At 54.4% G+C, this 24060-nt stretch overlaps 2 protein-coding genes across 2 annotated transcripts in view; one reads left to right on the plus strand and one right to left on the minus strand.

Annotated features, from left to right (window-relative positions):
- LOC143691880 (uncharacterized) overlaps window positions 1-24060 on the plus strand; it is a 413566-nt gene that overhangs the window by 388483 nt on the left and 1023 nt on the right. The gene's annotated exons all lie outside the window — the stretch shown is intronic.
- On the minus strand, window positions 12291-13223 carry LOC143692365 (olfactory receptor 14J1-like). Its single transcript, XM_077172600.1, has one exon. The coding sequence runs from the start codon at window positions 13221-13223 to the stop codon at window positions 12291-12293; it is 933 nt and encodes a 310-aa protein (XP_077028715.1).

Consider the following 24060-nt stretch of genomic DNA (forward strand, 5'->3'; position numbering starts at 1 on the left):
GGTGCCAGCAGAGCCCAAATCCAGCAGATTTCTGTCACTGGCAATGACACCACCCAGATCTGGTGTTTGCTGGCAGCGCCAGTGCCCAGATCTGAAAACTTCCTGGTGCTGGCAGAGCCCAAGTCCAGTGATTTGCTGGCACAGAAAGCCAAAATTTGGAAATCTGCAGGTTCTGGCTCCAGCACCATCCAGATCTGGTGTTTGCTGGGACCGCCAGTGCCCAGATTTGGAAATTTCCCGATGCCTTCACAGCCCAGGTCCAGCAATTTGGTTTTAGCTAGCTTAGGCAGAGAAGTTCCTGGGACTGTGACTTTCCTTTTTCTTGGAACTGTTTAAACCTGCTCTGGACTGAAAACCCAGAAAAACACCGGCAGGTCACACCTATGGCCCACCGAGCTCTGGGACGCTGCATTCCAGCACCAGAGGGACTTAGAAGAGACCGAGTGAGCCAACTACAACCCACAAAAAGGACTTTCTGAATTTGCCATCTCTTCAGCACTGTCAGAGGTTTCATTTAATATTATTCAGTATTCATGCTTCTGAATACTTTACTTGTTAAATAAACTGGGGTTTTTTCACTTTTCTCGAGGGAAGTCTTTTCCTGAACTAGTAGGGGGAGGGGCCGCTTGAACTTGCTTTCTAGACGGATCCCTTTTGGAGGTTTCCTCCCCAGATTTGCCCTAAGCCAGCACAAACAGTCACAATGAAAATTTCACCAGTGGCATAATTTCCTGCTGGCAAATCTTGTGACAGAAGCTTGACCTTGTTCTCCATGAGAAATTCTTGGGAAGAGCAGACAGGAGAAGATTCCTGGAAAACTGAAACAGCTTTCCAGAAGGGAAATGAAAATGAAAGAAACAATCCAAGATCTTTTCCCCTATTTATTTCTATGCTCCCCTTTTCCATGTTGCACTACTTCTCCATCCCAGGAATTCCAGATGCACCGCACCTCTAAGATCGGTGACTTAGTGATTTTTAGACACTCGAAAATACCATCAGCCACACACAGTTTTCCTTCCCCTGGTTTTACTGGAAGGCAACACTGGAGATGTAAGTGCAGTGCTGGGGTCAGGTAGGAATCCTACAGCAAGGGAAGGTGGCCCGACAGTGTTTGACCCTCAGCCAGGACAATGCAGAGCAGCAAGCGAGGGGATTGCTGTGCCAGTGTGCAGGAGTCAGGGCTCTGCATCTGGGCTCACCGCTGCAAAGTTGCCGTGTTTGGACAGACTCAGGGGCTGTGCCCGGGGCGCGCGGGGCTCGAACGTGGGGCTCGTGGGGCGAGCGGGGAACGGACACGGGGACGAACGGCCCCGGTGCTTCAGTTGCAGCGGCGGCAGCGGCGGCAGCAGCAGCGGCGGCAGCAGCAGCGACAGCAGCAGAACAGATATTTTAGATCACTTTTTCTTTCTTTCTCTTTCTCTTTTTCCTTCTCTTTCTGTTTTTCCTTCTGTTTTTCTTTCTCTCCCGTTCCCGCTGTCGGGCACCCTTCTCTCGGGGTCCCTTGCCCGGCGTCCCTCTCCTCTCCCCGCCTCCCTCTCCCCTGCCGGGCCGGGCCATGCCCCCGGCCCGCCCCCGGCCCCGGGCGGGGCTGCCCCGTGCCCGGCCCCGGCCGTCCCGCCGCGCTCTCGCCTCCGCCCGGCTCTGGCCGTGCTGGCGGTGGCGCTGCTGGGCGGGCGTCAGTGCCTGGTGCGGGGGCGGCATCGCCGCCCTTCGGCTCCGCCTGGCCCGGGCCCGGCCCCGCCCCCGAGGCAGGCTTCAGTCCCGGCCCCGTCCCCGGCCCCCGCCCCGGCCCCGGCTCCTCCCGGGGCCCGCGGAGGACACAGGCGGCGCGGCCGCTGCCGCCGCCTCCGCTGCGGCTTCCCCGGCCCGAGCTCCGCCGCTCGGCAGCGCGGCCGCCGGCCCCGAGCCTCCCGTGCCGCGTTCCAAAGAGCGAACGCCTGGGCATGGCCGGCCCGGGGCGGCTGAGGGGCGCTCGGGGGCCGTTGCTGGCCCCGGGCCGAGCGCTGACAGCCGCGTCCCGCCCGCAGGGAAGGCGCACGAGGCCCTGCAGGAGCGGTACCGCCTGGGTTCGCTGCTGGGGCGCGGAGGATTCGGCAGCGTCTTCGCGGCCACGCGGCTCTCGGACGGCGCCCCGGTGAGCGGCGGGGCCGGCGGCGGGCGCAGGAGGAGGGGGCGGAGGAGGAGGAGGAGGAGGAGGAGGAGGATGGGGCTGGGCAGGGCGGGCGGCGAGCTGAGCCCGCTGCTGTCCTTGGCTTGCAGGTGGCCATCAAAAGGGTGCCACGGAACCGCGTCCGGCACTGGGGCGAGCTGGTGAGTGAGCGGGGCCAGCGGCAGCAGCCGGGGCTGCCGGGCGGGGATGAGCCGAGGCCCGGCACGGTGGAAGCCGCCAGGACGCCTCGAGGGAGAGCGGGCGTGGGTCCAGCGCAGGGCGCAGAGCATCCCGGGCTGGCTGAGGGCTCCCCGAGCCCCGGCACGGCATCGGCCCCACTGAGGGCATCGTGCTCCTCCCGCAGCCCGACGGCAGCAGGGCCCCTCTGGAGGTGGTGCTGCAGGCCAAGGTGTCCACTGGCTTCCCTGGTGTGGTGCAGCTGCTGGAGTGGCTTGAGCTGCCCGAACACATCGTGATGGTGCTGGAGCGGCCAGAGCGGTGTCAGGACCTGCACCGTTTCATTGGGGCACGGCGGTTCCTGCCCGAGGAGGTGGCGCGGGAGCTGTTCCGCCAGGTGCTGGAGGCCGTGCGGCACTGCACCAGCTGCGGGGTCCTGCACAGGGACATCAAGCCCGAGAACATCCTGCTTGACCTGCACACCGGGAAGGCCAAACTGATCGACTTTGGCTGTGGCACCTACCTGCAAGAGACAGCCTACACCCACTTTGCAGGTGAGCCCACGTAAGGGTGTACTCCTGGTCCCGGCATCTCATGGCCCAACATCTCCCAGCCCAAGCTGGCTGTGGCAGAGGGGATTCTCCCTTTTGCTGCCAGTCAGGGGACTGAGTCTTCAGCTGAGTTGCTTTAGAGCGGGGCTGGGTGGGGAGCCATCTTCCAGCCCTGCTGGCAGCCTTTGCCAGCCACTCTGCCCAGGACTGGGGACTGTGCCCCAGCCAGTTTGATGTGCAGGCCATAGGAAGGGCTTGGACTGCTCCACTCTCCCTGTTTGCCTTGGCTTCCTAATATTTTTGGGGCAATGCAGGCAGGGAGGATAAGGGCATGTTTTTTCCCCAGCACAGAGAGGGTTTTTCCTTTACAGGTCAGGGTCAGGCTTAGCCAGGGCTTCCTCTGCCCTCTTCTGACACCAGTGGCTTCTTTTCCAAGCCTAAGTTTGTGCACAAGTCCCAGGTGCTGGCAAGAGGGCAGTGGTCACCCTGTGCGCCACTGATGCAGCCCCCGCAGGCCCAGGGATGCTGGGGCCAGGCTGTGGGAGCAGCAGCATCCCCCTGCTGAACTCCATCTGTATTCCATAGGAACACTGTCCTACAGCCCCCCGGAATGGAACGACTTTGGCTGGTACCATGGCGAGGCAGCAACGATCTGGTCCCTGGGCATCCTGCTGCACCAGATGGTCTGCGGGGAGCACCCGTTCAGGAGGGGCCGGAACCTCAGCTGGGGCCAGCTCCCGCTGCCACAAGGGCTCTCTCAAGGTGGATCCTCTTCTCTGGGCACGGGGGGAATCCCAGTGCTGGGAGCCAGCAGCGGGCTCGTGAGCATCCCGCTCTGGCAGCTGCTGAGGAGGTGGCACATGTCCTGCTCTCCTCCAAAACAGGGAATTGATGGGAAAGTTTAGGCCCAACCCTGAGCTCATCCAGAATGGCCTGGCCATGGCAATAGTGGGGCAAAGCAGACAGGAGCCTTCTCTGGCTGACCGGCAGGTTCTGCTTTCTCTTGCCAGAGTGCAAAGATCTGATCAGGTGGTGTTTATCCGTGAACTCCTTGGAGAGACCCACATTAGAAGACCTGTTCTGTGATCCTTGGGTGCAGGATATTCCTCTGCCATAGAAGAAGGGAGAGAGCCACAGGCACACTTTGATCCAGGGCCCTGGTAAGTTCCAGCTCCACACATGCCGTGGCAATGAGAAGCAAAGGAACCCAGACCTTTTTGTGCTGCCTGTGTCACTGCACCGGGGCCATGGGATGGGCACACGCAGCCCTTGTGCTGGAGCTGAGCTGCTCTGCCCAGCACTGGTGGCCGCCATCCAAGCTGGTTTTGCTTGTGCTGGTTCCCTGACAGCTGGGGCCCTGGGCAGAGCCCTGAGAGCCTGGTCTCCCCCCAGGGAAGGAGCAGGAGCCCCTGGAGAAGCTGTACCGGGTGGGGATGCTGCTGCTGCTGCTTCTGCTGCTGCTGGAGACAGCCAGGATGACATCAAGGATGAGAAGCTCTTCCTCAGCCTGGCCACTGGAGGCTGAAGGTGATGGACTTTGATTCTGGCACCTTCTTCAAAGCCAAACTCCACAGGGAATTTGCAGATGAGTCCACACCCAGGGAAATGCTGCCAGATTTGGGCATGGCCCAGCCTGGCTGGGAAGCAAAGGTTCCCCCTTTGCTGGGGCAGATGCAACTCATCCTTCAGTCGCTGCCCAGCTGCTTTTAGCAGGGCTGGGGGGATGGGCTGGGCTGGGTACGAAATGGGAGTGGGCTCCTGGCCCTGCCAACAGCCCCCAGCACCCACCGTGCCCCGGGCTGGGGCTGGGGCTGGGGCTGGGGCAGCCAGCCCGACACAAACAAAGCCCCATGGTGGGAGCAGAGGTGGGACTCCAGAACCTGTGCAGGGGCTGCTTTGCTCTGCAGGCAAGGAAGGGCTGGGCTACTGCACTGCCCTCGTTTGCTTTGGGATCGCGGTGATTTTGGGGGGCAGTGCAGGGGGGAAGAGAGAAAGTGTGGGCTTCCCTCAACCATGGCTGGGTTTTTCCCTACCATGTAGGAGTTGGGCCTTCCTCAAGGCCCTGACAGAGATATGAGTTTTTCCCGTTTTTCTTGTTTTCCCTTTTTGCATCTAATCTCTTTTCAATAATGTGTTGTTTGTTTTTCCAGAGGAAGCATTCTAGGTGGTCCAGTGTGGATGGGGAAGTGCTTGGGAGCAGCTGTGGCGTGGATGGGCCGTGCCCTTGGAGAAGGCTGAGGCCATGGTTTGGGAGCAGCTTTTCTTGCAGCCGTGGCTGGCGTGAGGTGGGTCCCTGTGTGCTTGGCAGGGTGGGATCAGAGCTTTTGGGAGATGGCAGCGAGCACAGGAGCATCCTGCTCTGGGCAGCTGCTGAGGGCTGGATGTGCCATGGCTGGCTGCAGGCTGGGCACATGTCCTGCCCTCCTGCTCTGCTGCCAAAGGCAGCAGGGATGGGCAGCTCTGGGCACAGCTCTGGGCACAGCCAGCACGGCCTGGGCCCCGCAGGCCTTGGCACAAGGGCACAGGAGCCCTCAGCTGACGGGCAGTTTCTGCTTTCTCTCCTTGCAGCCGGGCTCTGCGGCTGCTGAGGCTGCTCTGGGCTCTGCCAGGGCTCTGCTGGGCTCAGCCCTGGGCCCAGCTGGGCTGGCTCTGCCCTCACATTGCTCTCACAGCTCTGCATCAGACGAGCCCGTTGTGAGCACAGCGCCTGAGCTTTCTGCTTTGGCAGGTGAGTGAGACTCTGCTGCAGGCCCAGAGATTGCACCTGGGGACACACATCCAATTGGCAAGGACCCAAACTCTCCACAGTCCCAGCTGAACGCCTGCATCTCCCCAGGATGTTTTGTCTGTCCCATTCTTCCTTCTTGATTGGCTGGAATTGTGCAGTTGCACTTTCTTCCTCCTCTAGCAGTGCCATGAGTGGGCCAAAGCTGGCGAGTGGGCCGTGCTCCTGAGGCAGTGCAGTCTGGAGCTGGTGGATGGAGAATTGCCCTTCTGCACTGCCAAACCAGAGCAAAAAGCCCTAAGTGGGACTTGGTGTCTTTAAGAAATCCCTGACAGTTTTAAAGGGAATGTGCAGCTCATTCACAGGGTGAGAAGGAAGGGCATCTTCTAAAGGATTTGGGCTTTGACAGAGTTTCCATTCCCAGTCCTGCTTGGAGCTGGAAGGGGACAAAGCAATTTCCTCTTGCTTCGACCACAATTTAACAATGTTGGAAACAACCTCAAAAACTTTTCAAAAAAGGGTGCTGAGCTCAGTAAGATGGATCCATGGCATCAGCACATTTACAATGTAAATAACTGAGTTCTCTTTTGAAAAAGATCATTTACCTCTTAATGCAAAGAATGAAACTTTGCATTTATGTTTTGTTTTTTTTCACTAACATTATGTATGTTTTTTCACTAACACTTGGATTTTATTCTTATCTTTTACAATTTACCTATTTTTTTTCCTTTTTCCTTTTTTTTCCTTTAAATAGAAAACATGTCCTATCAAAGGAGTGTCCTTTGCTCCTGGTTCCTGTGTGGAGCAGCTCCCTTCCTGCTGGCTGAGCTGCTCAGGCAGAGCCCGGCAGCTCCTGGCCCTGCAGGGCTGAGGCTTTTCCCCGTTGCTGGGCACAGCCTGATGGAGCAGCACTGCTGAACACGGGCACACAGAGGGACCAGCAGCAGCTGCCTTTGCCCACCTGAGGCTCCAAGGCCCAAACTCTGAGCAGCCAGGGCTGGAAGAGACTGGCAGGATCTGATCCCTGACTCTGGGCCAGGGCTGCACAAATGACCCCACAGCAGCAGCAGCAGCAGCAGCAGCAGCAGCAGCAGATGGAGCTGACTTTCAGCACAGCCCCTGCCCCTGTTCCCTCCCATGTGCAGCGGTGTCACAGCAGCCTGAGGCACCTGGGAGCCCCCAGTGCCAGCAGGGACTTGAGATGGCAGCCCTGGGCTCCTGGAGGCTGTGCAAGGAACGGAGCTGGGCACTCCCTGTCCATGGGGAGCTTGCAGATGGAAAAGGCTGCTGTGCCCAGGCAGCTGCAAGGGCACAGAAAGGAGGCTCTGGAGCACTGGATCTGTGCCAGTGCCACAGTCCTGGGCAGCAGCCAGCCAGCCCTGGGGGAACAGAGGGCACAGCACGAGGGACAGAAGCAGGCAAGGGCAGAGACTGGAGAGAGCCAGAGCCAGGAGCAGGAACAGCTGCTCCATTGCACTCTTGGAGAAAGCTCTTGGCTGGTTCCAAGCGCTGAAAGGCGTGAAGGGCAGAGAGGAGCCACAGCAAACAATGCTCCTGTTTGCACAGCCTCCCCTCTGCGTGTCCCAGAAGGAATTGCATGGACTGTGCTCTTCTCTCCGAGTCGTCTCGTTCAGCATGAGCAGCTCAGCACCAGGAGCTGAAGGAGCTGAAGCCTCAGGTCACAGGAGCCGGGCAAGAGGAGACTTTCTGAGCAAATGAATGCTGCTAACATGGACCCAGCTGAATGCAGTGGATAGAATCATGGAATCACAGAATCCTTTCTCTTGGAAAAGCCCTCTGAGCTCACCCAGTGCAGCCGCTCAGCCAGCAGTGCCAAGCCCAGCACTAAACCACGTCCCTGAAGTGCCAAGGCCTGGACAGCAGCCCTGAGTGAGGCCTGAACAGCAGGCCCTGAGCCAAAGGTGGCCTCTGGATGAACCTTCCAACCAAAGGTTATCTTTGTATCTGCTCCCTGATGAAATATGCATGGTCATTAGCACTGTGATAGATGTAGCCACTCCTTAGTGAAACATGTATTGACCTTTGTGTATTTAGAAGCCAGACCAGGCCATGAAATCTGACATCTGGCCTTGTTTGGGGCTGAATGGTCAAAGTCAGCTCCCTTGGTTCCTCCTGGGGCCCTGGCCAGGCTTTGGGAGGGAGCCAAGAGGAGGATGAAACCAGATGTTGCCACACTAGCAGTGCTGTCAGTTTGTCCTTTCAGCACTGTCAGAGCTGGGCCCTCTCCCAGCGGGGTTGGAGCCTCACCTGTGGCTGGAGGCACCTGCAGGAATTGCCAGTGCCCAGGAGTGGCTCTGCAGCCCTTGGCTGTGACAGCTTCCCCAGCTGCTGTGTGGGTCTGGGGGATGGTAAAGGCTGAGGGTAACTGGGGCTGGATCTTTCTCAATCACTGCAGGCAATCTTTGGTGGGGATGGTTGGGTGCATTGCTGAGCTGCTCCTGTTGTGATTCTTTGCTGCTTTGAGCTGCAGGAGATGACACTGATTCCTTCAGTTGGAGTCTGTGTCTTTGGTGCTGACCCTGCCCACTGGTAAAACAAAACTGGCCCAGTCTGGCCAGATCCCAACAAAATGTCACTTGTTCAGTGTAACTGTGAGTAATCAGTGCCATCAGAAATTCCCAGAGGGGAAGCCCTTCCCTGGAGTTCCCTGGCTCTGGAGTGGGCTGAGGTGGGAGCCCCGTGGGAGCAGTGGGGCAGTCGGGTAAAAGAGGCTGAACCCCTGGATGGCTTCAAATGCATCCAAAAATTGCACATGGAAAAGGAAAAGAACTTGTGGGTTTGGGAAGACGTGGGTGAACTTTGTTAATGACACTTTGGAAACAGCACCAACAGAAGGAAAAATTGTTGTTGTCACTCCCACACAGAGTGACAGAAGGTTTCATTCTTGAGCTCAGGTTCATTTGTGCTAGTGATATAATTATAATGATAGTAGTAATAATAATAATAATAATAATAAATTAATCGTAATAGTTATATATAATATAACACAATAATTTATATTTTTATCTATGTAATTAAAAATTGATACTATTAAATAAGGCCGACAGTACTAATATGTCAGCTTTAGCTGCTCACTGTGACACTAAATACTCTACATAAAAGGACTGGCCAAGACCCAAATGTCAGTGGTAAACTTTGTGAACTCTATACAAGGCATAAAGGAGGAAGGGATGAAATTGGCTATTTCTATAGGATTTGCTGATACTGTGATGCAGAGTGCTTTTTCTATTACTGTGAGAAATGCAGTGATTAAGACTGCTGGGTTTTTCATATCCCAGACAATCCACAAGCTGCAGGATTGGTTGCACGGGTGAAGGGGTTGTTAAAAGAGCAGTTGAAAAAATGAGGAGATGGGAACCTTTGCCCATGGAGAACCCATCTCCCAGATGTGCTCCATGCCCTTAACAATGGCCCACTGGGGAAATGGAAACCCCTGGCTGTGCACGGCTGCACCCTATTTACATTAATGAACTAAATCAATTATTAGAAGAAGTAAGAAGTGATGCTGTTAAAATATCCAACAGCACATCCTGCGAGCTCCAACAAACACAAATGGGGCTCTCCAAAACTGCACGGCCTTGGATTATCTGCTTGCTGGCCAGGGAGGATCCTGGGCTATTCCAGGACAGGAATGTTGCAGGAATGTCTATCAGTGCTGGGTTTGAGGTCCAACAATCAGGAATCACCTCAATAGAAAGATGAGTAGAAGACAGTCAGAAAGAAGAAAATTCCTCATGGTGGGATTGGCTCCCAAATTGGAGGCTGCTGTGAAGTGCATTCGTGGCAGTCACTGCAATCATTGCATTGTGAGCACTTGGTGTGTTATGATTCCATGTTGGAGTTGTTGTGACGCCTTGTGCTGGAAATGGAGTACTGGGACTTGTCTGAAAAGAGACACAGTCTCAAGGAAAAAAGGGGAATTTGAAAAGAACAGAGAATAGCAACTAATTAAGCATGTTTTAAAAGGAATTAAAATTATAGCTCTGAGTAATGAACTTGAGCAGCACTTAATTGAAGAACAAGAGGTGATGCCTTTGTGCCTAATACCTAAATCTAAACTGTGTTATTGAAATTGTTCTGAAGGTTGCAGTTCATCTGTAGGTCAAAGCACTGATTGAAGCACTGAGGCCTCACCAGGCCCTGAGTGAGGCCTGAACAACAAGCCCTGAGGCAAAGCTGAGCTCCAGATGAACCTTTCAACCAAAGGTAATATTTGTATCCACTCATCAATGAATCATTATTAGCAATATAATCTCTATAAATGTTCATTGGTGAAATATGGATTTACTTTTTTTTGTATTTGGAAACCAGAAAAGGCCTCATCTGGCCTTGTTTGGGTCTGAATGGTCAAAGTCACCTCCCTTGGCTCCTCCTGGGGCCCTGGCCAGGCTTTGGGAGGGACCCAAGAGGAGGATGAAACCAGATGTTGCCACACTAGCAGTGCTGTCAGTTTGTCCATTCAGCACTGTCAGAGCTGGGCCCTCTCCCAGCGGGGTTGGAGCCTCACCTGGGGCTGGAGGCACCTGCAGGAATTGCCAGTGCCCAGGAGTGGCTCTGCAGCCCTTGGCTGTGACAGCTTCCCCAGCTGCTGTGTGGGTCTGGGGGATGGTAAAGGCTGAGGGTAACTGGGGCTGGATCTTTCTCAATCACTGCAGGCAATCTTTGGTGGGGATGGTTGGGTGCATTGCTGAGCTTCTGCTTTTGTAATTATTTTCTAACGATTATGTGCTTTGCTGAGCCTCTCCTATTGTAATTTTTTGCAGACATACATTAGATAAATTACACAATTCCTTCAGTTAGTGTCTGTGTGTTTGGTGCTGACCCTGCCCACTGGCAAAACTGACCCTGTGGGCTCCATAGAACCAAGGGGGCCCTTGTGACACTGCAGGGCCTCCTGTACCAGGGGACCGTGGTGACCCTATGGGGCTCCATGGAACCAAGGGGCCATGGTGACACTATGGGGCTCCATGGAACCACTGAGACTATTCTGACTCTGTGGGGACTCATGGGGACAAGGCTCCATTGTTTTCCCCTCCCTGCCCCTGCCCCAGCCCCGCAGAGCAGCAGAGTCAGGTCAGGCCCTGCAGCAGGAACTGGAGGCCCTGGAGGTCAGGGACAGCCACTCTGTGTCTGGGATGCTCAGCAGATGCTCAGCTCAGGCAGCTCCTGCAGCCCCAGGGCCAGCCCCGCTGCCCAGCCCAGCAGCAGAGTTGGCCCCGGGGCTCCTCAGGCAGCTCCTGCTGGCCCAGGGACAGGGCAGCCTCTTGCCAGGGCTCCTCTGCACCCCCACGGGCTCCTGCCCTGCTCCTGGCCCATGCCAGCTGCCCCCAGAGCCTTTCCCAGGGGAACACGTCTGTGCTGGCCCGAGCAGCCATTGCTGCAGCCCTGCCCTGCTGCCCAGAGCCCCGAGCTGGGGCTGCTGCTCTGCAGAGCACGGGGGCTGTGCTGCCCGGGGCCCTGGGCTGCCTCTGCTGGGCTCTGCTGCTCAGCCTGGGACACAGAGGCAGCTGAGGGTGCTCCTGCCCTGACCCCCTCCCACACGGGCTCTGCGGGGCCATGGAGGGGCTCAGAGGTGCCTGCCTTGTTCCAGGGCTGCCAGAGGGGCTCGGGGCTGCCCTGGATCCTCCTGGGGGAGATCCCTGAGGGGCAGAGGAGTCAGTGCCCAGACTCCTTTCCCTGTGCCTGCTGTGTCCCTGGGCTGCAGAGCTCTCCTGGCTCACAGCAGACATTCAGGCCTTGATCTCAGGGTGACCCCACCCTGGCCAGGCCTGTGCCCAGTGAGCTCCACTCCCTGCTGGTCCCTGGCACACTCCGTCCCTGCAGGTCCCCTGTGCTCTCCTGCAGCTCCCAAGGCCCTCCAGACAAACATTCCCCTGCCATCAGCCCTGGCACAAGCTGCAGAGGAAGGTTCAGCACAGACCATTCAGCATCTGATGGGCACTGGCCACCAACCAGCAAAACCTGACCCAGACCTGAGTCCCCTGAAGGCCCCAGTGAGACCCTGATCTCATCCCACTGAGCCCTGGGAGAGCAAGGAACACAAGGAACCTCTTGAGAGTCCTGAGAGTGACTCTGGAGGGGAGCAAAGCCTCCCTGCCCTGCCCTCAGGAGATGCCCTTTGCTGATGGAGCTGCTGTGCTGGAGCCCAGCTGTGTCCCAGCAGTGCCCATGGCCTGTCCCTGCCTGGGGTCACAGCAGGGACATGCAGCAGCACAGGGACCAAGCTGCCAGAGCACTCTGGCCTTGCACCCACAGCAGGGCTGGGGAGGGGAGTGTGGAGCTGGGGGGAGCAGATGTGCAAAGAGGCAGGGCCATTGTCCCTGGCCGTGCTGCTGTGCTGGGAGCCCCTTCCCTCAGCCTCTGCTCACAGGCACTGCCCCTGCAGAGCCAGAGAAGGGCTGAGGAAATGCCTTGGACACACAAGGCAGGGCAGACAGTGGATTTTATTCAAATTCACAGGGATCAAGCCTCCTTAAAGTCTTGGTGTTTCAAAAAAAAAGTAGATGTAGAAATGCTCAGTGGAGTATTACAGCATTTTATAAAAAACATTATAACACGGAAAAATAATAAGAAAAAGTCCCAATGAAAAAATGGACAAATAGGAAAAAATGGCCGAGAGATTGTAAAGAATTACATTCTGAAGGTTCTGAAGCAGAAAAGAGAGAGTTTATTGTTTCTGAAAAGATAAAGTAATCATTTTTCTCAGGGTATCCTTGAGCTCCTGGTTCCTCAGGCTGTAGATGAGGGGGTTCAGGGCTGGAGGCACCACCGAGTACAGAACTGACAGGGCCAGATCCAGGGATGGGGAGGACATGGAGGGGGGCTTCAGGTGAGCAAATGTGGCAGTGATGATGAACAGGGATATCACAGCCAGGTGAGGGAGGCAGGTGGAAAAGGCTTTGTGCCGTCCCTGCTCAGAGGGGATCCTCAGCACAGCCCTGAAGATCTGCACATAGGAGAAAACTATGAACACAAAACAACCCAAAAAAAGAAAAGCACTAAAAGCAACAAGCCCAAATTCCCTCAGGTTTGTGTCTGAGCAGGAGAGCTTGATGATCTGTGGGATTTCACAGAAGAATTGGCCCAGGACATTGCCATGGCACAGGGGCAGGGAAAATGTATTGGCTGTGTGCAGCAGTGAATAGAGAAAGGCACTGGCCCAGGCAGCTGCTGCCATGTGGGCACAAGCTCTGCTGCCCAGGAGGGTCCCGTAGTGCAGGGGTTTGCAGATGGACACGTAGCGGTCGTAGCACATCACGGTCAGAAGGGAAAACTCTGCTGAAACAAAAAAAGCAAAGAAAAAGAGCTGTGCAGCACATCCAGTGTAGGAGATGTTGCTGGTGTCCCAGAGGGAATTGTGCATGGCTTTGGGGACAGTGGTGCAGATGGAGCCCAGGTCAGTGAGGGCCAGGTTGAGCAGGAAGAAGAACATGGGCGTGTGCAGGTGGTGGCCGCAGGCTACGGCGCTGATGATGAGGCCGTTGCCCAGGAGGGCAGCCAGGGAGATGCCCAGCAAGAGGCAGAAGTGCAGGAGCTGCAGCTGCCGCGTGTCTGCCAATGCCAGCAGGAGGAAGTGCCCGATGGAGCTGCTGTTGGACATTTGCTGGGGCTGCACATGGGCACCTGTTCATGGAGAAAAGGACAGTGAAGAGTCGGAAGAGATACTGGTAACCAAAATCAAAGCCTTTTCCCATACACCCTCCCCTGGAACACACATAGACACACTTCTGTGTTCAAGAGTTCTGGTGTTTTCTTTATAAGCTCCCCCATACCTCTGCTGGTGTTCTTGGTTATCAGAAACCCTCAGGATTTCCACTGCCCTCAGGGAAAACAGAGCACATTCTGAGTGGCAAAGTGATGAGCAGAGAGTGAGGGAAGATAATCTGTCATTCTGACCTGTTCAGAATTTCTCTGGGTTTAAACTTTCTAAGTTGGATGGTGATCACCCCCACCATGTTTTCCTTTAAAATTCCCCAGGTGCTGCTGAGAGCAGATGGATCCACCACAGCCCAGCTCCACATTTGTGGCCAAGGACTCACGTTGCTCATTTCACCAACCCAGCAGCATTTTCAGTGTCACAACACCTCTGCTATTCCCCATCAATCTCATAACTCAGAGATGCTCTAGGACAGGTTTGCATCCTGGATTGAAGCTCCCAGCTTGGACTGAAATCTCAGGGAGATTTCCAAGTGTCCTTCTGATGGCATTGGATTGTGGGAGATGCAGCTCTAGGACAGGTTTGCACCCTGGATTGAAGCTCGCAGCTTGGACTGAAATCTCAGGGAGACTCCCAAGTGTCCTTCTGATGGCATTGGATGAAGGGAGATGCAGCTCCTTCCCTGGCTGCACTGACAGCATTGCCCAGAGCCGGGCCCTGGGGACAGCGTCACCCTGAGCCAGCTGTGCCCCTGCCAGAGCCCCCAGGGCCGGGCAGCTGCTCCCAGCCCTGTGCTCTGCAGAGGGAACTGGGCCCGGGGCTGCAGAGCTGCCCCACGGCTCTGCTGCAGCTCTGCCTGCACAGGAGGGGCTGCACGCCTTGGAGCCCCGGCCCTGAGGGCAGAGGCTTGGCTGGGGCACAGGAGGGAGGGGGCTTGTTCAGAGGGAGGGGCTGCACTGCAGGGGCTCCTGTGGGCATTTCTAAACTCTCCCTGCCACAGCATTGCTGGGCTTTGTTTTCTCTCATTGCCTGATCTTCTCTCTGCCTCCTGGAGATTTTCCTCCTGCAGGTGTTTCCCTGTGCCTGATCTCTCCCTGCCAGCACTCACAGACCCCAAATCTCTGTGCACTCTCCTTGGCCCTCCAGAACCCTGCCTGTTTGCAGGGCACTGGCGGGGGGCAGGTTCTGTTTGCAGCTTGGAGAAAGGACAGCTCAGACTGAGCCTGATGGCTCCAGCAAAGGTGATGCTGCTGCTGTCCATGGGCAGAGTGGCTGAAAGCACTTTAGGGATCTCCTGTGAACCTATTGGTCACTAAAAGCAACAGTTCAGATGTCTTGGGAACTTTCAAAATTTCATAAATAATAATTCATAAGCAAAATTTACCAGGTCAGATATTACAGGCAACTGTCAAAATTTATAATCATCCTTTAATATTTATCACCACCTCCCTACCATTCTTCAATAGTAGGAAACTGAATACAAAGTCTTAAGAAATTTCTTGTATTTTATCAAAATCCTAGACTTGGAAATATTCTATGACTGACCAGAACCCTTGAGCATGTCAGAGCTTCATGAACCTTTCACCTCCCCTGCCCCAAAAATACTCAGAGTTGTACTCACAGGCTCTGCAGGCATTGGGATGTTCCAGCTTGAGGAGATGGCTCCAGGAGCTGCAGCTGCACTGTCCTGCAGCCAGAGGTTCCTGTGCCAAGGGCTGGCAGTGATTGTGCCCCAGGCACTTCTCAGCCCCTTCCCAGCCCTGACTGATTGAAGCTCTCTGTGCCTCTGGGCTGTGCCCAGGCTGGCTGCAGGCAGTGCCCCAGCCCTGCTGGGCTGGCACAAGAGCTGCTCATCCAGAGAAATGTGCTTTTGAAGCTCTTCTTGGTGACCAGGAGCTGCCTCTGGGCCAGGAGCCCAGCCCAGCTCAGCAGCACAGACACAGCACAAGGACTTTAATGAGCCTCTGGGGCTTTGTGCTCAGGCCCTGAACATCAGGCCCTGAGAGGGAGCTGAAGAAACCTCTCCAGAACTCCAAGGCAGAATCCAACTCCAAACTTTCTTGGACTTTTAATGGGTCCCACTGAGGGACACGACTGAGCAAGTGTCCCCAGGCCCCAGGCAGAGCAGAGAACTGCAGGCAGTGATGACAGGTGGGGACAAAGAGAAGCCAAGTCTTGGTGCCCTGGGGCACAGCAGGGTCTGTGCCAGCAAGGGCTGGGAGGAGACACCTTGTGCTGAGGCCCTGGGGCCTCCTGGCACAGCCCCAGCCAGGCTGGGCACTGGCAGCCCCTTGTGCTGCCCTCAGCATCCCCCCCTAGCCCACATCCCAGTGGCCTCAAGGATCTGCTGCAAGGAGTCCCTGGGGAGCCTTGCTCAGCAATGGCCCTGGGGGCTCCTTCATGCTCCCTGCAGGGACTGCAGGTTTTTCAAAGGACTTTGGGTTTGGCTTTTGCCATGGAGTCTCTGAGAGGTTTGTGCAAACTTGGCCTCCAATTATCTGCTGTAATTAGTCCCTGGAGATTCTCTGCCGGTTGCAGCATTGATTGGGACTCATTAATACTTCAGGGTACTTAAGTTTTTTAAGCTACTTCCTCTTTCCCTTTTGATACAGACTCTATGAGAAAGATTGTGCATTTACAGGTTCCAATTATCTGCCTAATGAGTCCCTGGAGAGCCGTTATCAGTAACAACATTCAGTGGGCTCATTAATGCTTCAAGTACTTCAGTTATTTTAAGGTACTTGCTGTTTCCCTTTTGATACAGACTCTGTGAGAGGTTTGTGCAATCATGGCTCCAATTATCTGCTTTAATGAGTCCCTGGAGAGCTCTGTACTCCGTGGTGCTCAGTAATGCTTTGAGCTTCTCAAAAATTTTAAGGTAGTTTTGAATTTCCTTTCCACTCTGAGTCTCTGAGATGTTTTTGGTCAATCCTGGCCTCCGATTCTCTCCTCCAAGGAGTCCATGAGGAGCCTGTGTTGGGGATGGACCTCACTGAGACCCATTCATGCTTTGAGACACTTTGGGGTTTTCTTCTGACTTTGACTCCTGGAAAGGTTTGTGCAATCTCCTCTCAGGCGCTGAGGTTCAAGGGCTCAGCTCCAAATGCACCACAGGGCTCACCAGGATGCAGCAAATCCTGACAAACCATGGCTCTGCCTTGATTTCCCTCTGCTCTAATGCAGTTTATCAAGGATGTATCTGGAGTGATTTTTCATTTGCTAATTTGAGATTTCTCACCAATGCACCTATCAGTGCAGTGGGATCAGTGTTGGCTAATTACCATCGCACTCACTGGAATATATTTATTCATTTCCTGCTGTGAGATAGGATTAGGAGAAAGGCAAAGTAGGCTCAAAATTTTAAAAGGGTATACAGAAAAGTTTATTACCAGTAAAAAGAAGAAAGAGTAATAAGGATCTGAACACTTCTCCTTTCCCTACAACATTTTCTTTCTTACTGACAATGTAAGGAGACAAAACCTGAAAGTTTCAGTCAGTTTACACCATCTAGAACAGTCTTTCTTCAGTTCGCTTAGGGAGAGGAGTCTCGCTTTCATGCTATGGAGACTTCTCCATAAGAAAAACATTTGCTCGTGGCTCTCAATTCTCATGAAGAGCAGCTGCCCAGAAAATCTGCAATTGTCAAGTCCCTCCCATTTTTCATAGCTTTTCCCACAGCTGTTTTTATGGGCCATGTCAACTTATGGGGTATGAGTTTAAAGATGAGCTGTTCAAGAGCAAATATTCTCTTCACCTATTTCACAAAATCATCTTCATCTCTGAGAACAGAGATCTTCTTCTTCTCTCCCTGAGGACACAGGATCTCATTACTCTTCTCTCTTTCTCTGTTTAAACTTCTCATAGGATCACGGCTACTTCAACATTTGCCTACTTTAGCATGGAGGTTTTTGCTGAACAAGTCATCTCCCCATATTTTCAAATAGTTTTAGGGAAAAAGAGAGTCTGATATATTAATTACATCATTCTCCACAGCTTAACAAGAGGATTTCAGCCCCAAGATCAAGGCATCTCCTCATACCTCCCATCGGGGACTCAACTTCCTATTCAGTGACCTCGGAGTCTTCATGTTACTCCTCTGTGTGCCTGCAGTTTGTCCTTTTCTCTCACTGGAGGGAGGATGGAAGCACTGAAAGAGTTCATATCTCACCCGGGGCCTGCAGATGGTTCCGTGCCCCCGGCCGGGCTCGGTGCTTGCGGCCGGAGCTGTTTTACGATGGAGGTTTCTGCAGCGGCTGCGCTGGGGCTGTGTCAGGATGGGCCGCGCTGGGGCAGGGCCAGGATCTCAGCAGCCAGGCCAGAGCACAGCAGCAGCACGGCCGGGGCCGATGGCTTCTCCTGCCCCTGCCCGGGGCTTGCAGCTGAAGCCCAAGGGTGGCAGAATCTTGGCCGAGCCGGCCCGGCCCAGGGCTGCTCCTGGGGCCCGGCGGATCCTGGCTGGGCCCGGGCTGGCGGCGGGGCAGGGCTCAGCAGGGCCCAGATGTTCCCAACTGCAGCCATGGCCCGGCCCGGCCTTGGCCCCGCGGCCTCCCCTGCCCTGCCCGGCAGCCGATGGGGCCTGGGGGGGTCCCTGGGAAGGGGCCCGGCCCCACGGCAGGAGCCGCCCGGCCCGGCCTGGCTGAGACGGGGCCGGGTCAGCCTTGTTACCTCTGTGCCAGCCAGAAGGGAAAGAGACCCTCCCAGGCTTTCCCATCTTTAACATGTGCCTTCACAGAGGCGTGTACAGTTTCCTTCATAGTTTAACAGATTGTCAATTCTCTAAGATAATTACTGATTGTTTTTTTGGTCAGACATGGAGGAAACTGCTAGCAGCTTCTCTTAGAACATCACTTTCGTGATGCAAAACCACAACTGCACAGAGCACAGAGCTCCTTTGTCCATATATAGTGCTCATGTGCCCGAGGTTTCAAAATACCTCCCTGGGAGATCTCTAGGCCCTCTCCAAGGTGTTTTCAAATGAAAACATTCAGCTCAGAGTCTAAGAAAATCACCAGAGGACAGGGCCAGCCTGACCTGTCTGTCCTGGCTACTTTTGTCTGAGATCAGTCCTTGGATAAACAGAATTGAGAGGCCAAATTCTAATTTTGGCCATGGTCCCTGGACCTGAAAGCCGGTTCTTTTCCATAGGAAGGAAGGAACAGAGCCCCAGTGTTTCAGGGGCAGATGAGAAATGGCCACAAGAGGCCAAGGCCAGCCAGAGCAAGCAGGATTTTGTTCTGAGTGATATCCTTGCATATAGGAATTGCTTTAGGGAGAGTTCCAATTTTGGCAATGGGCATCGGAAAAGGGGGACAGTTCTTTTCCATAGCAAGAAAAGCACAGAGCCCCAGTTTTCCAGGAGCTGATGAGAGGCAGCCCTTGATATTGCAACATCAGCCAGACCTGTCAGGGGACCCCTGGGAGGCCAAACCAGCCAGGCCTGTTCCATGTTCCCTCAGTTCCATGGGGCCCCACAGTGTCCCAATGGTCCCTTGCTTCCCTGAGGCCCTGAGGTGCCATAATGCCCACTTGGTGACACCAGGCCCTGAAGGGTCCCAATGGTCTCCATGGTTCCATCAGGCCCCACAGAGCCATAATGGTCTCTGGGTTCCATGAAGCCCCGCTGTGTCACCATGGCTCCTTGGTTCCATGGGCTCCAGTGGTGCCACAATGATCCCCTTGGTTCCATGAGGTCCCCACAGTGTCCCAGTGATCTCCATGGGAAGAAAAGAACCCAGCCCCAGTGTTGCAGGGGCAGCCACCAGAGGCCAAGGGCAGCCAGGCTTGATGGTACTGGCAGATTGTGCCTGGGAGTAACCTTTGGATATCGGGAATTTTGCAGGTGGAATCCCAATTTCAGACATGGACACTGGAGGATAAGGATGGTTGTTTTCCATTGGAAAGAAAGCACGGAACACTGATTCAACAGTGAGATTTGGGGATCTATGGAGAGTATTGGGGATCGTTTCTGCACCTCGTGACCAAGCAGGAGCTTCTCTAATAAATGTTGCCTGAAGCTCCCACTGTGCCCATGACAGGAACCCCTGTGAGTGTCTGGGACATCCCAGCTCTTTGGCAGCCTGGGGACTCCTGGGATGTCACCGTGGAGCCCCCGTGAGTGCCTGGGACAGATGGGTGCCTTTGCAGCCCAAGGTGCCCTGGGATGTCACCATGGAATGGCTGTGACTGCCTCTGACCCCAGGGCTCTTTACCATCCCCAGAAAGCCCTGGGAGGTCTCCATGGAGCCCCTGTCCCTGCCTGTGACATTCCAGCTGTGGAACAGCCTGGAGACTCTTGGAAAGTCCCCAAGGAACCCCTCTGAGGGCCTGTGACAAATCTGATCCTTAGCAGGAAACCATCACCAGCCCCCTGTTGCTATGCTTAGTCCCTTGGCAGCTCCATGGAGACCCCATGCCAGGGGTGATTGCCATGGCCACCAGGGCTGGCACCAGCTGGGATGCTCGGTTTCCACGATCTGGGCTTCAGGAATGGGATTCCCCAATTTCCTGCTCCTGCTAAAACCGCGCTGCCCTCGCTGCCCTCCCGCCTCCCATGGAAAGCAGAAAAGGCAAAGATCCCGGGCTGGGATAAGAACAATTTATTGGGAACAGCAATGAGATAAGGAACAAACAGGAACAGAAACAATATTGATAACAGAAGGGATAAATAAAACTATTTACAGAGAAAACTACAACATCAACAACTAGGTCTTCCTGGCAATGTATTTCCTCCTGTCTGGAAAGGACACCCTTCTCCCTGGGGAGAGAGAGAGAGAGAGAGTCCCTTTCCCGCCCCTGGCAATGACTTGAGGTGGGAGTGAATGTAATGACAGGACCATGGCCAGACCATCCTGTTCTCCAAGCCCACGTCAGGTCATTGGCAGGTGCAACAAAAGGTCCAGGTGTCTTCCCAGCATGGATCACAGGGAACATGGATCACCAAGGCTCTGACCAACGTGAGGTCTCCAATGGGGGATAAAGCTGGAGCAGTGCATGAAGCTCTTCCTGCAGTTGGGGCATGTGCAGGGCTTCTTTTACTGGTGCCTCCGTTGGTGTCTGGTCAAGTGTGAGCTGCTGGTGAAGCTCTTCCCACACTGGGGACACTCGTAGGGCCTCTCCCCAGTGTGGATGCGCCGGTGGGTGACGAGGGTGGAGCTGTGCTTGAAGCCCTTCCCGCAGTCAGGGCAGTAGAAGGGCCTCTCATTCATGTGAATCCGCTGGTGGCAGAGGAGACTGGAGCTGGTCTGAAACCTCTTCTGACACTGGGGACACTCATAGGGCCTCTCCCCAGCGTGGATGCGTTGGTGGGTGACGAGGGCAGAGCTGCAGCTGAAGCCCTTCCCACACTCCCCACACTCGTAGGGCCATTCCCCAGTGTGGATCATCTGGTGGCTGATCAGGGTGCTGCTCTGCCTGAAGCTCTTCCAACACTCCAAGCACTTGTGGGGCTTCTCCCCATCACGAAGCTGCCCATGGACCACCAACTCTGAGCTCCGGCTGAAGCTCTGTCCACCTTCCTGGCTCAGGGTGGGTCTTTCCTCCTCAGAGCAGCCTGGGCTGGGTTTTGAGCCCCTCCTCCTGTGGAAACTCTGGGGCTTTTCCTCCCCGTTGGAATTCTGCACCATGGAGCCACTCAAAACTGCCTCTTCCACGAGGTTCTGCCATGGGGATTTGTCCTCCCTGGTCTCCATCCTCAGCTTCTTCCCTGGGGGAGGAAGGACAAGGAGAGGATGGGATTTGCCTCCATGCCAGAGGGAAGGGGAAGGAGATCCCCCCCAGTGCATCCCCGGCAGGACGGGGTTGGCAGCAGGGTTGTCCTGCAGCCGGGGGCCATGCTGGGCTGGGAGATGGAGCAGGAGAGAGGGGGAAAGGGGCACTGACTTCCTCCTCACCTGCCTGGGTGTCCTAGGGCATTGTGTCAGTTTGAAAAGACAGGTGTCTGCTAAGGAAGGCAGGAGACTCCCTTGAAATGGAAAATGTTAATCCCTTCACTTGGAATTATAATTTTCAAAACAAGGGGCTGTCAAGCAAAGTCTATGGGAATAGGAATAACAGTTCTTCAGAAGGAAAATTAAAAATACAAATGCAGTAGTACTAAAAACTACTTACAGAGTAAGAATACAACCTGACACCCTGTGGATCAGAGTGTTGGTAGCACTCCTGTTAAATGGTGGCTGCAGTGCTCCTGCAGGGACAGGTGTGGTTCTGTTGGAGCAGTGATCCTGTAGAAGGGTGGAGTTTTCCTCTGAAGGTCCAGTTGTGGCGTCGATCGGCCTGGTCTTCCTCTGGGATCCAGTGGAGCTGAAAGCTGCTCTTCTGGGAATCTTGTGGGAGAAGGCTGACTCTGTTGTTCACATTCTCAGATTATATCCAGGTAGGAATGCTTGGCTTCTCCCTCTGGGCAGAGCTTCTCACAATGGGATGATGGAATTTTTATCAGTGACACTCAATGGCCCATTAACAGAAGATATCTCCCTGGAGGGAGGATTCATGTGGAAGAGATAAAGTAAACTGCTCAATTAACAGATGATAATTGCCCCACCTTTAACAGAGGGTAATTGAATACACACCCAGCTAAACCTGAGACACTGTTCCAGCCTTGGAAAGCAGGATTTGGTACCAGGATTCTTTAGGGAATGCAACCCTGATTGAAGGCAGAGATAGAATCTCCAGAGCCTGCAGCCAGAAATGGACAGTTGTGTGATACTCATTTCAACATCTTCTCTTTTGGAATTATTGACTAATGATTATTTGCTTTGCCTACCTAATATTTTTGTAATTTTTTGCAAATTTGCATTATCTAAATTACACTGTTCCTTAAGTTAAGTTGGTGTCTGTGTCTTTGGTGCGGGCCCTGCCCACTGGCGAAACAGGGCCCAATCCTGCCTAAGTGTTACCTGGGGAGACAAAACCCTCACTGCAAATGTGCCCCCTTCCTCCTTGTTCCCCACACTTCATGCACTGATCATGATGTCCTGTGCTCTGGGGTATCCCTGGGGTCAGCTGGGATCTCCTGTCCTGGCTGTGTCCCCTCCCAAGCTCCCCCACACCCTCAGCCCCTCCTCAGCGTGGCCGAATGAGGGGCAGGACAGGCCTTGGCTCAGTGCGAGCTCAGCAAGAACAAAACCATCTCTGCGTGCTCAGCCCTGTGCTCAGCCCCCGGGCCCGGCATTTCCTCCACTGCCACCCCGGAGCCCCCTTTCCCACCCCTCTGCCCCACGGCCGCCGCAGCACCGGCTGACAATAGAAGCAATTCTGTGGCAATTCCAAGTTTCCTTGGTTCCTGCACAGCTCCAGCTCAGCTGCTGGCAGGTTACAATTAAAGAAAAGTGCAAATTCGGCCCAATACAGATATTATTAAAAGGCAGTGGAAGCTCTGTGTAGCTGTCACAAAGGTGACAGGGATGAAGAGAATAATGATTCTCACATTTGGAAAAAACCCAAGCCTGGGAATTCAGTAGTTATTTGGGAATTTAGCTACTTGAGCTGGGCTTCTTGTGGGACTTTTAGCAGCCTTGTGTTCCTCACCATGTGGTGAATGAACCTTGTCAGTCTTGCTGGTATCATTTGCTCCATTTCCTCCAGTGATTTTAACAAACTTTTCAAGGAGGGACAACAAAGTATTTTCTTTACACTCCAGTACCACAACAGCCATTTTCCTCATCAGTTCTCCCATAGGTCGCTCAGACGAAGCTGCATCCAAGTTTCCAGAGAGACCCACAACCTCCTCAGAGGAAGGAACCATGCTGTTGTCAAAGGCAACCGTGGTCAAAGAATAGTGCCCTGAACTCACGGTGCCAAAATAATTTTGCAATCTGGTTAAGAAAATATTAGAGAGATGCCATTTGCCCTGGAGCAGGGCAAGTGTGACATTGTCCCTTGTGTGTGTGGCCTTCCCAGGGTGGGGGTTTTACACCTGAGCCAGTTTGGGTAAGGGGGGTGGTGTTCACCCCCTGAGCAGGGATTCCCCCACTGTTTCAGGTTGCAATGTAAGATGGAACCAAATGCATGTTTTCAATCCCCATCTTCATCAACTGCTATAAACAGGCGGGGCAGTGTTCTTGATCTCTTCCATGACTCAGCCCTGATAACGCCCTCCAGGGGAGAGATCTTCTGTGAATGGGCCATTGAGTGTCACTGCAGGACTGATCAAATTCCATCCTCCCATTGTGGGATGCTCCGCCCAGGGGGAGGATCCAAGCATTCCTACCTGCATATAAGGTGAGCCTTGCAACACCAGGAGCAGCTTGCCTACTGGATTCCCAGAGGACAAGAGCTCCAGAACCACCCCTGGACCTTCAGAGGAAGACCAGACCCTTCTACAGGATCACTGCTTGGACAGAATCACGTTCATCCCTCCAACAGGACTGCAGCCACCATTTAATGGGACTGCAGCCACCACCCTGACCAGCAACAGAGTGTCAGGTTATATCCTGACTCTGTCAGTTTAAGGCAGTGTTTCTGTATCATTGCCTTGATCTTCAATTTCTTATAAAATTGTATATCTGACTTAGACTCTCCCCCAGGTTTGCCTTCTAACCAGAAAAAAAGACAATGTGCGCACCCTTTGTTTGGTTCCCAGAACAGGATTTCCCATTCCCAAACCTTGATAGGATGGAGGAGGAGGCTGCAAGAAACAGGAGGGAGCCATGGGACACCCAGGCAGGTGAGGAGGCAGTCAGTGCCCCTTTCCCCCTCTCTTCTGCTCCATCTCCCAGCCCAGCAAAGCCCCCGGCTGCAGGACAACCCTGCTGCCAACCCCATCCTGCTGGGGATGCACTGG

The sequence above is a fragment of the Agelaius phoeniceus genome, assembly GCF_051311805.1.
Source record: "Agelaius phoeniceus isolate bAgePho1 chromosome W unlocalized genomic scaffold, bAgePho1.hap1 SUPER_W_unloc_1, whole genome shotgun sequence".
Lineage (NCBI taxonomy): Eukaryota > Metazoa > Chordata > Aves > Passeriformes > Icteridae > Agelaius > Agelaius phoeniceus.